Raw genomic sequence first — 16158 nt, 5'->3', positions numbered from 1 at the left:
CTGGAGAAAACACACCACACCGTGTTAGAATACTCTCTGTCTGGGAGAAAACACACCACACTGTGTTAGAATATTCTCTGTCTGGAGAAAACACACCACACTGTGTTAGAATACTCTCTGTCTAGGAGAAAACACACCACACTGTGTTAGAATATTCTCTGTCTGGAGAAAACACACCACACCGTGTTAGAATACTCTCTGTCTGGAGAAAACACACCACACTGTGTTAGAATATTCTCTGTCTAGGAGAAAACACACCACACTGTGTTAGAATATTCTCTGTCTGGAGAAAACACACCACACTGTGTTAGAATACTCTCTGTCTAGGAGAAAACACACCACACTGTGTTAGAATATTCTCTGTCTGGAGAAAACACACCACACCGTGTTAGAATACTCTCTGTCTGGAGAAAACACACCACACTGTGTTAGAATATTCTCTGTCTAGGAGAAAACACACCACACTGTGTTAGAATATTCTCTGTCTGGAGAAAACACACCACACCGTGTTAGAATACTCTCTGTCTGGAGAAAACACACCACACTGTGTTAGAATATTCTCTGTCTAGGAGAAAACACACCACACCGTGTTAGAATACTCTCTGTCTGGGAGAAAACACACCACACTGTGTTAGAATATTCTCTGTCTGGAGAAAACACACCACACTGTGTTAGAATACTCTCTGTCTAGGAGAAAACACACCACACTGTGTTAGAATACTCTCTGTCTGGAAGAAAACACACCACACCGTGTTAGAATATTCTCTGTCTAGGAGAAAACACACCACACTGTGTTAGAATATTCTCTGTCTAGGAGAAAACACACCACACTGTGTTAGAATACTCTCTGTCTGGAGAAAACACACCACACTGTGTTAGAATACTCTCTGTCTAGGAGAAAACACACCACACTGTGTTAGAATACTCTCTGTCTGGAGAAAACACACCACACTGTGTTAGAATACTCTCTGTCTAGGAGAAAACACACCACACTGTGTTAGAATACTCTCTGTCTGGAGAAAACACACCACACTGTGTTAGAATACTCTCTGTCTAGGAGAAAACACACCACACTGTGTTAGAATACTCTCTGTCTAGGAGAAAACACACCACACTGTGTTAGAATATTCTCTGTCTAGGAGAAAACACACCACACTGCGTTAGAATACTCTCTGTCTAGGAGAAAACACACCACACTGTGTTAGAATACTCTCTGTCTGGAGAAAACACACCACACCGTGTTAGAATACTCTCTGTCTGGAGAAAACACACCACACCGTGTTAGAATACTCTCTGTCTGGAAGAAAACACACCACACTGTGTTAGAATACTCTCTGTCTAGGAGAAAACACACCACACTGTGTTAGAATACTCTCTGTCTGGAAGAAAACACACCACACTGTGTTAGAATACTCTCTGTCTAGGAGAAAACACACCACACCATGTTAGAATATTCTCTGTCTAGGAGAAAACACACCACACTGTGTTAGAATATTCTCTGTCTAGGAGAAAACACACCACACTGTGTTAGAATACTCTCTGTCTGGAGAAAACACACCACACTGTGTTAGAATACTCTCTGTCTAGGAGAAAACACACCACACTGTGTTAGAATACTCTCTGTCTAGGAGAAAACACACCACACTGTGTTAGAATACTCTCTGTCTAGGAGAAAACACACCACACTGTGTTAGAATACTCTCTGTCTGGAGAAAACACACCACACAGCATGACAGGCTGCTGTTGTCATTTGCATGGGGGTTACTGGTGCAATGGAGGGAATGTTATGGACTAGAAAATACAATTTAGCAAGAGTGATAAGCACATACTACTACAAACAACAAAGACACAACCTTGAATGTCTTCAGCATTTCTCTGTGACTAAGTCTTAGTAACAATATCTTAGTTATTTTTCACAGGAAGGCACTTTATACAGTTTATTCATCTTGGCCTGTAGCTAAACTCTCAACTCCCAGACACCCAATACAACACCGACTTGCATAACATTATACAGCATAACAATCCTCATTATGAACGTTACAGCACAATCCTCATTATGAAAGTTACAGCACAATCCTCATTATGAAAGCTTAGTTACAGCACAATCCTTATGATGAACGTTTAGTTACAGCACAATCCTCATTATGAAAGATACAGCACAAACCTCATTATGAAAGTTACAGCACAATCCTCATTATGAAAGCTTTGGTACAGCACAATCCTCATAACTATAAGCCTCGTCTCACTATGAGGTCCTCAGCTAGTTATGAGAACATATGATTCTGGTGGCCATAGGTCAATCCTATAACATTACCAACACATGTTGCCAAGTAACCATATTAAAACACCATATACAGGCTCACAAACGTAGATCTAACTAAAGCCTACACAACCACATAATTAGTGTGTAACAATCATTCATTTTAAAATGCTGCCACTGTATAATTGGCTATAGTATGAGAGTGAATATAAAGTCTGTGGTTAAAGCCAGGCTCAGGACAGTTGCACAGAGCAACCTCAACAAGGCTGTAAAACAAGGATCCCCTCCCTCCCTCTCCTCTCCTCCCCCACCTCTCCATCTCCTCTACTGTCCTCTCCCCCTCCTCTCCTGTCCTCTCCCCCTCCTCTCCTGTCCTCTTCCCCTCCTCTCCCCTTCCCCTCCTCTCTGCCTCTCATCTCCGCCTCCTCTCCTCTCCTCTCTGCCTCCTCTCCTCTCTGCCTCCTCTCCCCCTGCCTCCTCTCCCCCTTCCCTTCCTCTCCCCCTCCTCTCCTCTCCTCTCTGACTCCCCTCCCCTCCCTAGAATACTCTCTGTCTGGAGAAAACACACCACACAGCATGACAGACTGCTGTTGTCATTTGCATGGGGGTTACTGGTGCAATGGAGGGAATGTTATGGACTAGAAAATACAATTTAGCAAGAGTGATAAGCACATACTACTACAAACAACAAAGACACAACCTTGAATGTCTTCAGCATTTCTCTGTGACTAAGTCTTAGTAACAATATCTTCGTTATTTTTCACAGGAAGGCACTTTATACAGTTTATTCATCTTGGCCTGTAGCTAAACTCTCAACTCCCAGACACCCAATACAACACTGGCTTGCATAACATTATACAGCATAACAATCCTCATTATGAACGTTACAGCACAATCCTTATTATGAAAGTTACAGCACAATCCTCATTATGAAAGCTTAGTTACAGCACAATCCTTATTATGCAAGCTTTGCTACAGAACAATCCTCATTATGAAAATTACAGCACAATCCTCATTATGAACGCTTTGCTACAGCACAATCCTCATTATGAAAGCTTTGCTACAGCACAATCCTCATTATGAAAGTTACAGCACAATCCTCATTATGAAAGCTTAGTTACAGCACAATCCTTATTATGCAAGCTTTGCTACAGCACAATCCTCATTATGAAAGTTATAGCACGATCCACATTGCGAAAGGTACAGAACAATCCTCATTATGAAAGCTTAGTTACAGCACAATTGTCATTGTGAAAGCTGAGTTACAGCACAATCCTCATTATGAACGCCTAGTTACAGCATAATCCTCATTATACAAGCTTAGTTACAGCACAATCCTCATTATGAACGCCTAGTTACAGCACAATCCTCATTATAAAAGCTTAGTTACAGCACAATCCTTATTATGAAAGCTTAACTACAGAACAATCCTCATAATGAAAGCTTATCTACAGCACAATCCTAATTATTAAAGTTACAGCACAATCCTCATTATGAATGTTATAGCACAATCCTCATTATGAAAGTTACAGCACAATCCTTATTATGAAAGTTACAGCACAACCATCATTATGAAAGTTATAGCACAATCCTCATTATGAAAGTTACAGCATAATCCTCATTATGAAAGCTTATCTACAGCACAATCCTCATTATGAAAGCTTTGCTAAAGCACAATCCTCATTATGAAAGCTTTGCTACAGCACAGTCCTCATTATGAATGCTTAGTTACAGCACAATCCTAATGATGAAAGTTACAGCACAATCCTCTTTATGAAAGGTACAACACAATCCTCATTATGAACGCCTAGTTACAGCACAATCCTCATTATAAAAGCTTAGTTACAGCACAATCCTTATGATGAACGTTTAGTTACAGCACAATCCTCATTATGAAAGATACAGCACAATCCTCATTATGAAAGTTACAGCACAATCCTCATTATGAAAGCTTTGCTACAGCACAATCCTCATAACTATAAGCCTCGTCTCACTATGAGGTCCTCAGCTAGTTATGAGAACATATGATTCTGGTGGCCATAGGTCAATCCTATAACATTACCAACACATGTTGCCAAGTAACCATATTAAAACACCATATACAGGCTCACAAACGTAGATCTAACTAAAGCCTACACAACCACATAATTAGTGTGTAACAATCATTCATTTTAAAATGCTGCCACTGTATAATTGGCTATAGTATGAGAGTGAATATAAAGTCTGTGGTTAAAGCCAGGCTCAGGACAGTTGCACAGAGCAACCTCAACAAGGCTGTAAAACAAGGATCCCCTCCCTCCCTCTCCTCTCCTCCCCCACCTCTCCATCTCCTCTACTGTCCTCTCCCCCTCCTCTCCTGTCCTCTCCCCCTCCTCTCCTGTCCTCTCCCTCTCCTCTCCTTTCCTCTTCTCTACTGTCCTCTCCATCTCCTCTCCTCTCCATCTCCTCTACCCCTCTCCTGTCCTCTCCTCCTCTCCCCTTCATCTCCTCTCCATCTCCTCTACCCCTCCTCTCCTCTCCTCTCCTCCTCTCCCCTTCCCCTCCTCTCCTCTCTGATATCTGATCACATTAGCATGCTGAACTCCAGAGGGTCTGCTCTGTAGTGTGTTGACCATCACACAGCTAAGTAGAGACTCAGACTCCAGCCTGTAGTGTGTTGACCATCACACAGCTAAGTAGAGACTCAGACTCCAGCCTGTAGTGTGTTGACCATCACACAGCTAAGTAGAGACTGACTCCAGCCTGTAGTGTGTTGACCATCACACAGCTAAGTAGAGACTCAGACTCCAGCCTGTAGTGTGTTGACCATCACACAGCTAAGTAGAGACTCAGAGTCCAGCCTGTAGTGTGTTGACCATCACACAGATAAGTAGAGACTCAGACTCCAGCCTATAGTGTGTTGACCATCACACAGCTAAGTAGAGCCTCAGACTCCAGCCTGTAGTGTGTTGACCATCACACAGCTAAGTAGAGACTCAGACTCCAGCCTGTAGTGTGTTGACCATCACACAGCTAAGTAGAGACTCAGACTCCAGCCTGTTGTGTGTTGACCATCACACAGCTAAGTAGAGACTCAGACTCCAGCCTGTAGTGTGTTGACCATCACACAGCTAAGTAGAGACTCAGACTCCAGCCTGTAGTCTGTTGACCATCACACAGCTAAGTAGAGACTGACTCCAGCCTGTAGTGTGTTGACCATCACACAGCTAAGTAGAGACTCAGACTCCAGCCTGTAGTGTGTTGACCATCACACAGCTAAGTAGAGACTCAGACTCCAGCCTGTAGTGTGTTGACCATCACACAGCTAAGTAGAGACTCAGACTCCAGCCTGTAGTGTGTTGACCATCACACAGCTAAGTAGAGACTAGACTCCAGCCTGTAGTCTGTTGACCATCACACAGCTAAGTAGAGACTCAGACTCCAGCCTGTAGTGTGTTGACCATCACACAGCTAAGTAGAGACTGACTCCAGCCTGTAGTGTGTTGACCATCACACAGCTAAGTAGAGACTCAGACTCCAGCCTGTAGTGTGTTGACCATCACACAGCTAAGTAGAGACTCAGACTCCAGCCTGTAGTGTGTTGACCATCACACAGCAAAGTAGAGACTCAGACTCCAGCATGTAGTGTGTTGACCATCACACAGCTAAGTAGAGACTCAGACTCCAGCCTCCTGAGTGCGTCAGATTGACGATGTGCAAAGGAACTTGGACGGCAGGCGAAGCCTAGGCAGACCTCTCCACTCCACACACGCTGAAAGGCTTTAGTCCCTTATAATTATTCACAGACTCCAGAAACTGCATCCCAAATGGAACCATATTCCCTATATAGTGCACTAGGGTGCCATTTGTGACTCACAATGGGGCAGGCAGGCAGTAATAAAAGAGGAACTCATTAAGAAGCCTGGAAAGCATCCTCTGGCTTGGCTTGGCTTGGCTTGGCTTGGCTTGGCTTGGCTTGGCAGACTGACCTACTGACTAGCTGACTGATTGACTGACTGCCCAAAGTACAGGGCTGTAGTCTACTCAGTATTAGCCGTCTCGCTCTCTCTCTCTGCCAGGCAGGCCCTGACTAATAAGAGAGTGATGAAAGAGGATTTAGAGGAGGACGAGGAGGGGGGAAAAGTCACCTGCGATAAATAGCTGCTGTACTGTATAGAAGGAACACTACAAAGCCCCCATCCAGGCTTCTTCTGTTGGAAACTACTGCATCAGCTATACTGTATGAGGTTCCTAGAATGCTTGGCTCACCATCGTATAACTGCCTCACAAAAATCACATATGAGTTATTATCAGAAGGTGGGCTGTGAATGCATATTATTCATCTGATTAAAGGTAAGCACGTTTATTTGAGGTGTTTTCCTGCACCAACATTCAATAAAGTACAGAGTAGCTCCTACCTTCTCAGCCAGCCAGCCCAGCTGTCTGATCTCTCTGCTCCCTGCGATTCCTGTTCTTCCTGTGTGCTCTTTGACCTCTGTGATGACCTTGTTGATGAGGTTAGAGGTCGCCGACTGCATGACCTCGAACCAGGCCTGGGCCGAGGCTGTGTCTTTACACCGTAACACCACAGTATGCTTGGCGTCCGGAGAGTGCAGCTCTAACTGCCTGGAGAACACAAACAGACAGGAAGACATTGAGAAAGCTGTGAATTTGTTTTGTCACAGGCAAATAGCTCCCATGGCACAGCTTTCAGTGGACATGAGAAAAGGCTTCTTCAGTTCAACAAAGGCTACTTCCCTTTGAAGGGAAAGGAAGATGGCCCCTGTGTGCTTGATGATGTCCTAAGTGAATGGAAATGATCCCAGCACCACTAAAAGACTGTTTCACACAGTGTCTCTTGTTCTTTTCTGGCTGAGATAAACATTTCCTTTGATGTACCTAGCCCTGTGTACCGGGGTATGTATTTATTTCCACACATGCTTACTCATCATGGGTTGATAACGTTTGGTTTGTTTCTTGTGGGATGTGCAGTAAGTTTCAAGCCTTTTGGCATTGGAAACATTAGCTAAGTATATTATGAATACATTCAGCTAACAACAAAAATAAATAAAATGAACAAGGTTGAAGGAAACTGTTTTCACCTCAGACCTGGGACTTGAATATGACCATTGTTGATAAATCTACCTGTCATTAATCAGAGACAGCGGGAGACCATGTTATCATGATGTCACAAACCACTACATCAACTGCAGGTGCTGTCTCCTACTCGCCCCCACCAACCCTCCCCCCACCTCCCACTCCCCCACCAACCCTCCCCCCACTCCCCAGTCCCTCACCAACCCTCCCCCCACTTCCCAGTCCCCCACCAACCCTCCCCCCACTCCCCAGTCCCCCACCAACCCTCCCCCACTCCCCCACCAACCCTCCCCCCACTCCCCCACCAACCCTCCCCCACTTCCCCACCAACCCTCCCCCCACTCCCCACTCCCCACCAACCCTCCCCCCACTCCCCCACCAACCCTCCCCCCCCACCCCCACTCCCCCACTCCCCACCAACCCTCCCCCACTCCCCAGTCCCCCACCAACCCCCCCCACTCCCCAGTCCCCCACCAACCCTCCCCCCACTCCCCAGTCCCCCACCAACCCTCCCCCCACTTCCCACTCCCCCACCAACCCTCCCCCCACTCCCCAGTCCCCCATCAACCCTCCCCCCACTCCCCCACCAACCCTCCCCCCACTCCCCAGTCTCCCACCAACCCTCCCCCCACTCCCCACTCCCCCACCAACCCTCCCCCCCACTTCCCACTCCCCCACCAACCCTCCCCCCACTCCCCAGTCCCCCATCAACCCTCCCCCCCACTCCCCCACCAACCCTCCCCCCACTCCCCAGTCTCCCACCAACCCTCCCCCACTCCCCACTCCCCCACCAACCCTCCCCCCACTCCCCCACCAACCCTCCCCCCACTCCCCAGTCCCTCACCAAGCCTCCCCCCACTCCCCCACCAACCCTCCCCCACTCCCCAGTCCCTCACCAACCCTCCCCCACTCCCCAGTCCCCCACCAACCCTCCCCCACTCCCCAGTCCCTCACCAACCCTCCCCCACTCCCCAGTCCCTCACCAACCCTCCCCCCACTCCCCAGTCCCTCACCAACCCTCCCCCACTCCCCAGTCCCCCGCCACAGTTAAAAATAGAAACCAGAGAGTTGATTGAGGAGGAACAGAAGCCAGATGTCATATGGAGGGAGCTGAAGTGTTTACGTTAGTTAGACAGAGACAGACAGAGAGGTTCATGGAAACAGGCCCAAGCTCTCCCCCAGACCTGCGGGGTTCAAAGACTATTTGGAATCCTTTTGTAAACTTCCAGCGTTTGCTTTAGTCTGCCTGGAGTGCCAGATGGGTGGGCATTGCACTTACAAGCTCAATCAAGCACAACTGAAATATTTGAAAGACTTTAAATAGTATTTGAACCCAGGTGTGTTCTCCCCATTCAAGGCCCATCCACATCCAGGTCATCTGTCCAACATGGGACACTAACTGCTGAGCCATTAAAGAAGCCAAGGCCAGATTTAGAAAGTGGACTCAATGTGTGGCAAATCTTTCAATGCCTTTCCTGGTCAATGATGGTCTGTCTGCCTGTTCGTTTTCCACTGACAAACTGCTTTTTATTTGAGAGGAAAAAAACTGCTCGCAAAAGGCAAATATCTCAAGCTAAAATAGGCATGAGAAAACTACACTTTAGCATCGTTTTACTCTCTATGACGTCCTAAGTTAATACTAAATCAGTCAATATTAAGCCTAGTCTATTTATAGTCCTACAATAAATGAGAGAGAGAGAGAGAGAGAGAGAGAGAGAGAGAGAGAGAGAGAGAGAGAGAGACAGAGAGAGAGATATGCAGTAAATCTGTCTGATGAGGGAGGAAACTCTCTCCTCTCCTGGCTGGGTAGTGTGGACGTCTCTCACCTAACAGCTGTTTATCAGCTAAATAAAACGGTGAAACGTACAGGAAACTCTCTCCTCTCCTGGCTGGGTAGTGTGGACGTCTCTCATCTAACAGCTGTTTAACAGCTAAATAAAACGGTGAAACGTACAGGAAACTCTCTCCTCTCCTGGCTGGGTAGTGTGGACGTCTCTCACCTAACAGCTGTTTAACAGCTAAATAAAACGCTGAAACGTACAGGAAACTCTCTCCTCTCCTGGCTGGGTAGTGTGGACGTCTCTCACCTAACAGCTGTTTAACAGCTAAATAAAACGCTGAAACGTACAGGAAACTCTCTCCTCTCCTGGCTGGGTAGTGTGGACGTCTCTCACCTAACAGCTGTTTAACAGCTAAATAAAACGCTGAAACGTACAGGAAACTCTCTCCTCTCCTGGCTGGGTAGTGTGGACGTCTCTCACCTAACAGCTGTTTACATTTCCACTAGTGACGAGATCTCTGCTCCTCTCTACCAATCAGCTACAACAAGCCTGCAGACAAGACATCAGGAACATCTCAGATAGCAGCATGTGTGTTTGTGTGGTAGCAGTATCTTCCAGTAAGTAACTCTAAAGTAACTGAAGGTTAGCCTGTTGTTGTGAGCTACGTGCTGAACCATGAAGTACTTAATAGACGACCAAAACATTGTAGTGACGCCAGTAAATATCACTCAATACAAACACATGCTAGGTTGTGATAGTGTGTTAGATGAACCTCTGTGTTTAGTGACTTATATCTGATGTGTCTTGGGACTGACTGGATAAAACATTCACTACTTTGATGGTTATATTGTCATGTTTGTTACTGTCGTTCTACTGTTGGTGTGATACTGCAACACTGACAACAGAGGTAAGACCAATGTGCTGTGGCATAGAAATATAATTACTAGAAGGGGAAGGCCCTCAGAGCCATGGTAAGTTGACTAGAAAGGGATTGTCCCACCGTTCTAGTACTCTGTCTATGCTCTTTGGTCTGTGAGGTGAACCACACTATGAACAGGAAATCAGTCACTGAGGGGTTAGACTACAGCTAACCTACTTAATGAAGAGACAATATGGCTCATATACAGAGCATTCAGAAAGTATTCAGACCTCCTGACTCTTTCCACTGTTTGTTACGTTACAGTCTTATTCTAAAATGAATTTTAAAAAAAATCTATCTACACACAATACCCCATATTGACAAAGCAAAGACAGGTTTCTTTTGTGCAAATTGATATAACATTTAAAAAAATGAAATATCACATTTACAGCACATTGGTCTTACCTCTGTTGTCAGTGTTGCAGTATCACACCAACAGTAGAACGACAGTAACAAACATGACAATATAACCATCAAAGTAGTGAATGTTTTATCCAGTCAGTCCCAAGACACATCAGATATAAGTCACTAAACACAGAGATTCATCTAACACACTATCACAACCTAGCATGTGTTTGTATTGAGTGATAATGTTTGTGTGTCTTATCTAAATAAGTGTATAAAGACCAGGCCTGTCTAAATGACTGTATAAAGACCAGGCCTGTCTAAATGACTGTATAAAGACCAGGCCTGTCTAAATGACTGTATAAATACCAGGCCTGTCTAAATGACTGTATAAAGACCAGGCCTGTCTAAATGACTGTACAAAGACCAGGCCTGTCTAAATGACTGTATAAAGACCAGGCCTGTCTAAATGACTGTATAAAGACCAGGCCTGTCTAAATGACTGTATAAATACCAGGCCTGTCTAAATGACTGTATAAATACCAGGCCTGTCTAAATGACTGCATAAAGACCAGGCCTGTCTAAATGACTGTATAAATACCAGGCCTGTCTAAATGACTGTATAAAGACCAGGCCTGTCTAAATGACTGTATAAATACCAGGCCTGTCTAAATGACTGTATAAAGACCAGGCCTGTCTAAATGACTGTATAAAGACCAGGCCTGTCTAAATGACTGTATAAATACCAGGCCTGTCTAAATGACTGTATAAAGACCAGGCCTGTCTAAATGACTGTATAAAGACCAGGCCTGTCTAAATGACTGTACAAAGACCAGGCCTGTCTAAATGACTGTATAAAGACCAGGCCTGTCTAAATGACTGTACAAAGACCAGGCCTGTCTAAATGACTGTATAAAGACCAGGCCTGTCTAAATGACTGTATAAAGACCAGGCCTGTCTAAATGACTGTATAAAGACCAGGCCTGTCTAAATGACTGTATAAAGACCAGGCCTGTCTAAATGACTGTATAAAGACCAGGCCTGTCTAAATGACTGTATAAATACCAGGCCTGTCTAAATGACTGTATAAATACCAGGCCTGTCTAAATGACTGTATAAATGTCACGGGTGTCGTCGGTGAAGGAGGACCAAAACGCAGCAGGTATGTGCAGGCTCATCTTGATGTTTATTTGCTTTCAAAATGAACGTACAAAAATAACTAAACACGAACGATCAACAAAAACAGTCTGGTAAGGCACAAGGCGAAACACAGAACAATCTCCCACAAAATACAAGACAAACACACCCAACTAATATAGGACTTCCAATCAAAGGCAACACCAAACAGCTGCCTTCAATTGGAAGTCCACCCCCAATTAACTCAACATAGAACCAGACACACTAGACTAAACATAGAAATACCCAAACATAAACCAAAACCCGGAAATACTAAATCAAACACCCTTTTAACAAACACACCACCCCGAACCACATAAAACGAATACCCTCTGCCACGTCCTGACCAAACTACAACACTAATTAACCCTTATACTGGCCAGGACGTGACAATAAAGACCAGGCCTGTCTAAATGACTGTATAAAGACCAGGCCTGTCTAAATGACTGTATAAAGACCAGGCCTGTCTAAATGACTGCATAAAGACCAGGCCTGTCTAAATGACTGTATAAAGACCAGGCCTGTCTAAATGACTGCATAAAGACCAGGCCTGTCTAAATGACTGTACAAAGACCAGGCCTGTCTAAATGACTGTATAAAGACCAGGCCTGTCTAAATGACTGTACAAAGACCAGGCCTGTCTACATGACTGCATAAAGACCAGGCCTGTCTAAATGACTGTATAAAGACCAGGCCTGTCTAAATGACTGTATAAAGACCAGGCCTGTCTAAATGACTGTACAAAGACCAGGCCTGTCTAAATGACTGTATAAAGACCAGGCCTGTCTAAATGACTGTACAAAGACCAGGCCTGTCTAAATGACTGTATAAATACCAGGCCTGTCTAAATGACTGTACAAAGACCAGGCCTGTCTAAATGACTGTATAAATACCAGGCCTGTCTAAATGACTGTATAAAGACCAGGCCTGTCTAAATGACTGCATAAATACCAGGCCTGTCTAAATGACTGCATAAAGACCAGGCCTGTCTAAATGACTGTATAAATACCAGGCCTGTCTAAATGACTGCATAAAGACCAGGCCTGTCTAAATGACTGTATAAAGACCAGGCCTGTCTAAATGACTGTATAAAGACCAGGCCTGTCTAAATGACTGCATAAAGACCAGGCCTATCTAAATGACTGTATAAAGACCAGGCCTGTCTAAATGACTGCATAAAGACCAGGCCTGTCTAAATGACTGTATAAAGACCAGGCCTGTCTAAATGACTGTATAAAGACCAGGCCTGTCTAAATGACTGTATAAAGACCAGGCCTATCTAAATGACTGTATAAATACCAGGCCTATCTAAATGAATGTATAAAGACCAGGCCTGTCTAAATGACTGTATAAAGACCAGGCCTGTCTAAATGACTGTATAAAGACCAGGCCTGTCTAAATGACTGTATAAAGACCAGGCCTGTCTAAATGACTGTATAAATACCAGGCCTGTCTAAATGACTGTATAAAGACCAGGCCTGTCTAAATGACTGTATAAATACCAGGCCTGTCTAAATGACTGTATAAAGACCAGGCCTGTCTAAATGACTGCATAAATACCAGGCCTGTCTAAATGACTGCATAAAGACCAGGCCTGTCTAAATGACTGTATAAATACCAGGCCTGTCTAAATGACTGCATAAAGACCAGGCCTGTCTAAATGACTGCATAAAGATCAGGCCTATCTAAATGACTGTATAAAGACCAGGCCTGTCTAAATGACTGTATAAAGACCAGGCCTATCTAAATGACTGTATAAATACCAGGCCTGTCTAAATGAATGTATAAAGACCAGGCCTGTCTAAATGACTGTATAAAGACCAGGCCTGTCTAAATGACTGTATAAAGACCAGGCCTGTCTAAATGACTGTACAAAGACCAGGCCTGTCTAAATGACTGTATAAATACCAGGCCTGTCTAAATGACTGTACAAAGACCAGGCCTGTCTAAGTGACTGTACAAAGACCAGGCCTGTCTAAGTGACTGTACAAAGACCAGGCCTGTCTAAGTGACTGTATAAAGACCAGGCCTGTCTAAATGACTGTATAAAGACCAGGTCTGTCTAAATGACTGTATAAAGACCAGGCCTGTCTAAATGACTGTATAAAGACCAGGCCTGTCTAAGTGACTGTATAAAGACCAGGCCTGTCTAAATGACTGTATAAAGACCAGGCCTGTCTAAATGACTGTATAAAGACCAGGCCTGTCTAAGTGACTGTATAAAGACCAGGCCTGTCTAAATGACTGTATAAAGACCAGGCCTGTCTAAATGACTGTATAAAGACCAGGCCTGTCTAAATGACTGTATAAAGACCAGGCCTGTCTAAATGACTGTATAAAGACCAGGCCTGTCTAAATGACTGTATAAATACCAGGCCTATCTAAATGACTGTATAAAGACCAGGCCTGTCTAAATGACTGTATAAAGACCAGGCCTGTCCTAATGACTGTATAAAGACCAGGCCTGTCTAAATGACTGTATAAAGACCAGGCCTGTCTAAATGACTGTATAAAGACCAGGCCTGTCTAAATGACTGTATAAAGACCAGGCCTGTCTAAATGACTGTATAAAGACCAGGCCTGTCTAAATGACTGTATAAAGACCAGGCCTGTCTAAATGACTGTATAAAGACCAGGCCTGTCTAAATGACTGTATAAATACCAGGCCTGTCTAAGTGACTGTATAAAGACCAGGCCTATCTAAATGACTGTATAAAGACCAGGCCTGTCTAAATGACTGTATAAATACCAGGCCTGTCTAAATGACTGTATAAATACCAGGCCTGTCTAAGTGACTGTATAAAGACCAGGCCTGTCTAAATGACTGTACAAAGACCAGGCCTGTCTAAATGACTGTATAAAGACCAGGCCTGTCTAAATGACTGTATAAAGACCAGGCCTGTCTAAATGACTGTATAAAGACCAGGCCTGTCTAAGTGACTGTATAAAGACCAGGTCTGTCTAAGTCTAAGGCCATGGACTCAGATCCTCCCGATGCTCCGGTGCGAGGGGTGGACATAGGCTCGCTGTAAAGGACGGGCTCAGGGCGATCGAGTTCCTGGTCGGGTGGAGGTGTCGGCCTTGGATAGGTTAAAGATGAGGAGGAAAGGGAGGACGGCAAAGTCAGATCCATAACTTCAGGATAAAATAGAACCGTAAAAATGTACCGTGGGGCAGCAGGTAGCCTAGTGGTTAGAGCGTTGGGCCAGTAACCGAAAGGTTGCTAGATTGAATCACTGAACTGAGAAGGTAAAAATCTGTAGTTCTGCCCCTGAACAAGGTAGTTAACCCACTGTTCCTAGGCCATCATTGTGAATAAGAATTTGTTCTGAACTGACTTGCCTGGTTAAATAAAGGTAAAAAAATTTAAAATATATATATCTAAAGACAAGGCGAGCATGATCAATTGGACCCTAAAGTAAAGGTAAAGCTGAGGATATAAGGTAGGCTATGTGTGTCAGATAGAAACCGTTTCTCTATGCTGGTTAATTAAGGTAGACTATGTGTGTCAGATAGATACCGTTTCTCTATGCTGGTTAATTAAGGTAGACTATGTGTGTTGAATAGAAACCGTTTCTCTATGCTGGTTAATTAAGGTAGACTATGTGTGTTGAATAGAAACCGTTTCTCTATGCTGGTTAATTAAGGTAGACTATGTGTGTCAGATAGAAACCGTTTCTCTATGCTGGTTAATTAAGGTAGACTATGTGTGTTGAATAGAAACCGTTTCTCTATGCTGGTTAATTAAGGTAGGCTATGTGTGTTGAATAGAAACCGTTTCTCTATGCTGGTTAATTAAGGTAGGCTATGTGTGTCAGATAGAAACCGTTTCTCTATGCTGGTTAATTAAGGTAGGCTATGTGTGTCAGATAGAAACCGTTTCTCTATGCTGGTTAATTAAGGTAGGCTATGTGTGTTGAATAGAAACCGTTTCTCTATGCTGGTTAATTAAGGTAGGCTATGTGTGTCAGATAGAAACCGTTTCTCTATGCTGGTTAATTAAGGTAGGCTATGTGTGTCAGATAGAAACCGTTTCTCTATGCTGGTTAATTAAGGTAGGCTATGTGTGTCGAATAGAAACCGTTTCTCTATGCTGGTTAATTAAGGTAGGCTATGTGTGTCAGATAGAAACCGTTTCTCTATGCTGGTTAATTAAGGTAGGCTATGTGTGTCGAATAGAAACCGTTTCTCTATGCTGGTTAATTAAGGTAGGCTATGTGTGTCAGATAGAAACCGTTTCTCTATGCTGGTTAATTAAGGTAGGCTATGTGTGTCGAATAGAAACCGTTTCTCTATGCTGGTTAATTAAGGTAGGCTATGTGTGTCGAATAGAAACCGTTTCTCTATGCTGGTTAATTAAGGTAGGCTATGTGTGTCAGATAGAAACCGTTTCTCTATGCTGGTTAATTAAGGTAGGCTATGTGTGTCGAATAGAAACCGTTTCTCTATGCTGGTTAATTAAGGTAGGCTATGTGTGTCGAATAGAAACCGTTTCTCTATGCTGGTTAATTAAGGTAGACTATGTGTGTCAGATAGAAACCGTTTCTCTATGCTGGTTAATTAAGGTAGGCTATGTGTGTCAGATAGAAACCGTTTCTCTA

The 16158-nt window shown here is 44.1% G+C and overlaps 1 protein-coding gene across 2 annotated transcripts in view; it reads right to left on the bottom strand.

Annotated features, from left to right (window-relative positions):
- Positions 1-16158, bottom strand: part of LOC100380850 (beta-1-syntrophin) — an 87681-nt gene that overhangs the window by 17307 nt on the left and 54216 nt on the right. For both annotated transcript variants that reach the window (XM_045719286.1, XM_045719287.1), the window contains exon 3: positions 6658-6865. In XM_045719286.1, the coding sequence (XP_045575242.1) occupies positions 6658-6865 (208 nt within the window). The remainder of the gene's footprint in view (positions 1-6657; positions 6866-16158) is intronic.

This window comes from Salmo salar, chromosome ssa05 (assembly GCF_905237065.1).
Source record: "Salmo salar chromosome ssa05, Ssal_v3.1, whole genome shotgun sequence".
Lineage (NCBI taxonomy): Eukaryota > Metazoa > Chordata > Actinopteri > Salmoniformes > Salmonidae > Salmo > Salmo salar.
Note: the sequence above shows the minus strand (reverse complement) of the source record. Positions and strands in the feature narration are given on the sequence as shown.